Genomic DNA, 1,305 nt, shown 5'->3' on the forward strand with positions numbered 1-1,305 from the left:
TATATACATATATATATAGTAACTTTTCGTACACAAACTATAACCATACCTAACTAACTATAATTTGTTATATTTTTTAAAGGTGCAGACGAAATTTATAAGAGTACATGGTTTGCATTTGACAGCTTAAAGTTCCTCTTGGACAAAAACACCCCCCGTCGAACTATTAACACTGTAAGTATTTCGAAAAATTGAAGGTTTATAGTTACTTTAAATTTAAATAATAAATTTTAGTTTATAATCTAAGTGTTCGTACTTGATAGTGATGATAATTCATAAACTCATAAACTATTGTATACACTAATTCATAAACATAAATGAAAATTCATAATAGCCTCACGATAATCATAGGCGTTTCTACGCATATTTCTCTTGCCACTCAACTCTTCCCTCATTAACGAAATAATCTGTTAGTTCCTGCCTAATTTCTTTTGCTTTCAAAGATGACTTCCTAGGCACTCTTCTGATAGAAAGTAAAGACGTGGGAGTTTTATTTTCAAGTGCTCTCCAGCTTCCTCTGATTAGCTGGCCGTTCTCTTCATAATCGAAAGTTCCAGGGGGAGTGTAGATCGTTGCTGATTGCCTTCTTAAGAAATTGTGAAGGCAAGCGATTGTCATAACTACGAGTTCTGCCTTTTCAGGTTCCAGAAGCACTGGTTTTCTAAGAACTCGAAAAACTGATGACACTGTACCGAAAACATTTTCAACAATTCTGCGTGCTCTGCAAATCCTATAGTTGTAAATGCGTTCTTTAGACCCTTTTGGATAAAACCCAGGGTATACTTTCATTAGATACTCAGTCAGAGCGAAAGCTTCATCTCCTATGATGAAATATGGAATGCATTTTGTTGAGCCATTAACTAGAGGTGTAGGCTGAGGTATACGTAAAGATTTTGTTTCCAGTTTATTATATAACTCTGTGTTGGCAAACACCCCTCCATCTGATATTCTACCTTGACAGCCTACGTCGACAAACATGAAGTTGTAATTTGCGTCAACAAGTGCAAAAAGAACAATGCTAAACATCTCTTTATAGGAAAAAAATTCACTGCCACTTCTTATTGGACACTGTATTATTACGTGTTTTCCATCGATTGCACCTAGTGTGTGAGGACAATTCCACAGTTCATCAAACTGTTTCGCAATAAACAACCAATCCTCCTCTGTTCTAGGTACCTGAAAAAATTGTGCAAATAAATCCTAAAGGGAAAAACGTGCATTTCATCAATATGGCAATTTGTTCTTGATATAACGTAGTACTTAAGAGAAAAACAAAACATATAAACAGGCACATTTGATTATGAA

General features: G+C 34.9%; 1 protein-coding gene across 1 annotated transcript; it reads right to left on the reverse strand.

Moving 5' to 3' along the window:
- Positions 1-18: 18 nt before the first annotated feature.
- On the reverse strand, positions 19-1,200 carry LOC105571142 (the record flags this gene model as incomplete). Its single annotated transcript, XM_012028619.1, has 1 exon — positions 19-1,200. A coding segment is annotated over one exon (843 nt), but the record flags the coding sequence as incomplete, so codon positions are not given.
- Positions 1,201-1,305: the final 105 nt, after the last annotated feature.

Source organism: Vollenhovia emeryi, unplaced genomic scaffold, assembly GCF_000949405.1.
Source record: "Vollenhovia emeryi isolate VEMERY1.0 unplaced genomic scaffold, V.emery_V1.0 DF949678.1, whole genome shotgun sequence".
Taxonomy (NCBI): domain Eukaryota; kingdom Metazoa; phylum Arthropoda; class Insecta; order Hymenoptera; family Formicidae; genus Vollenhovia; species Vollenhovia emeryi.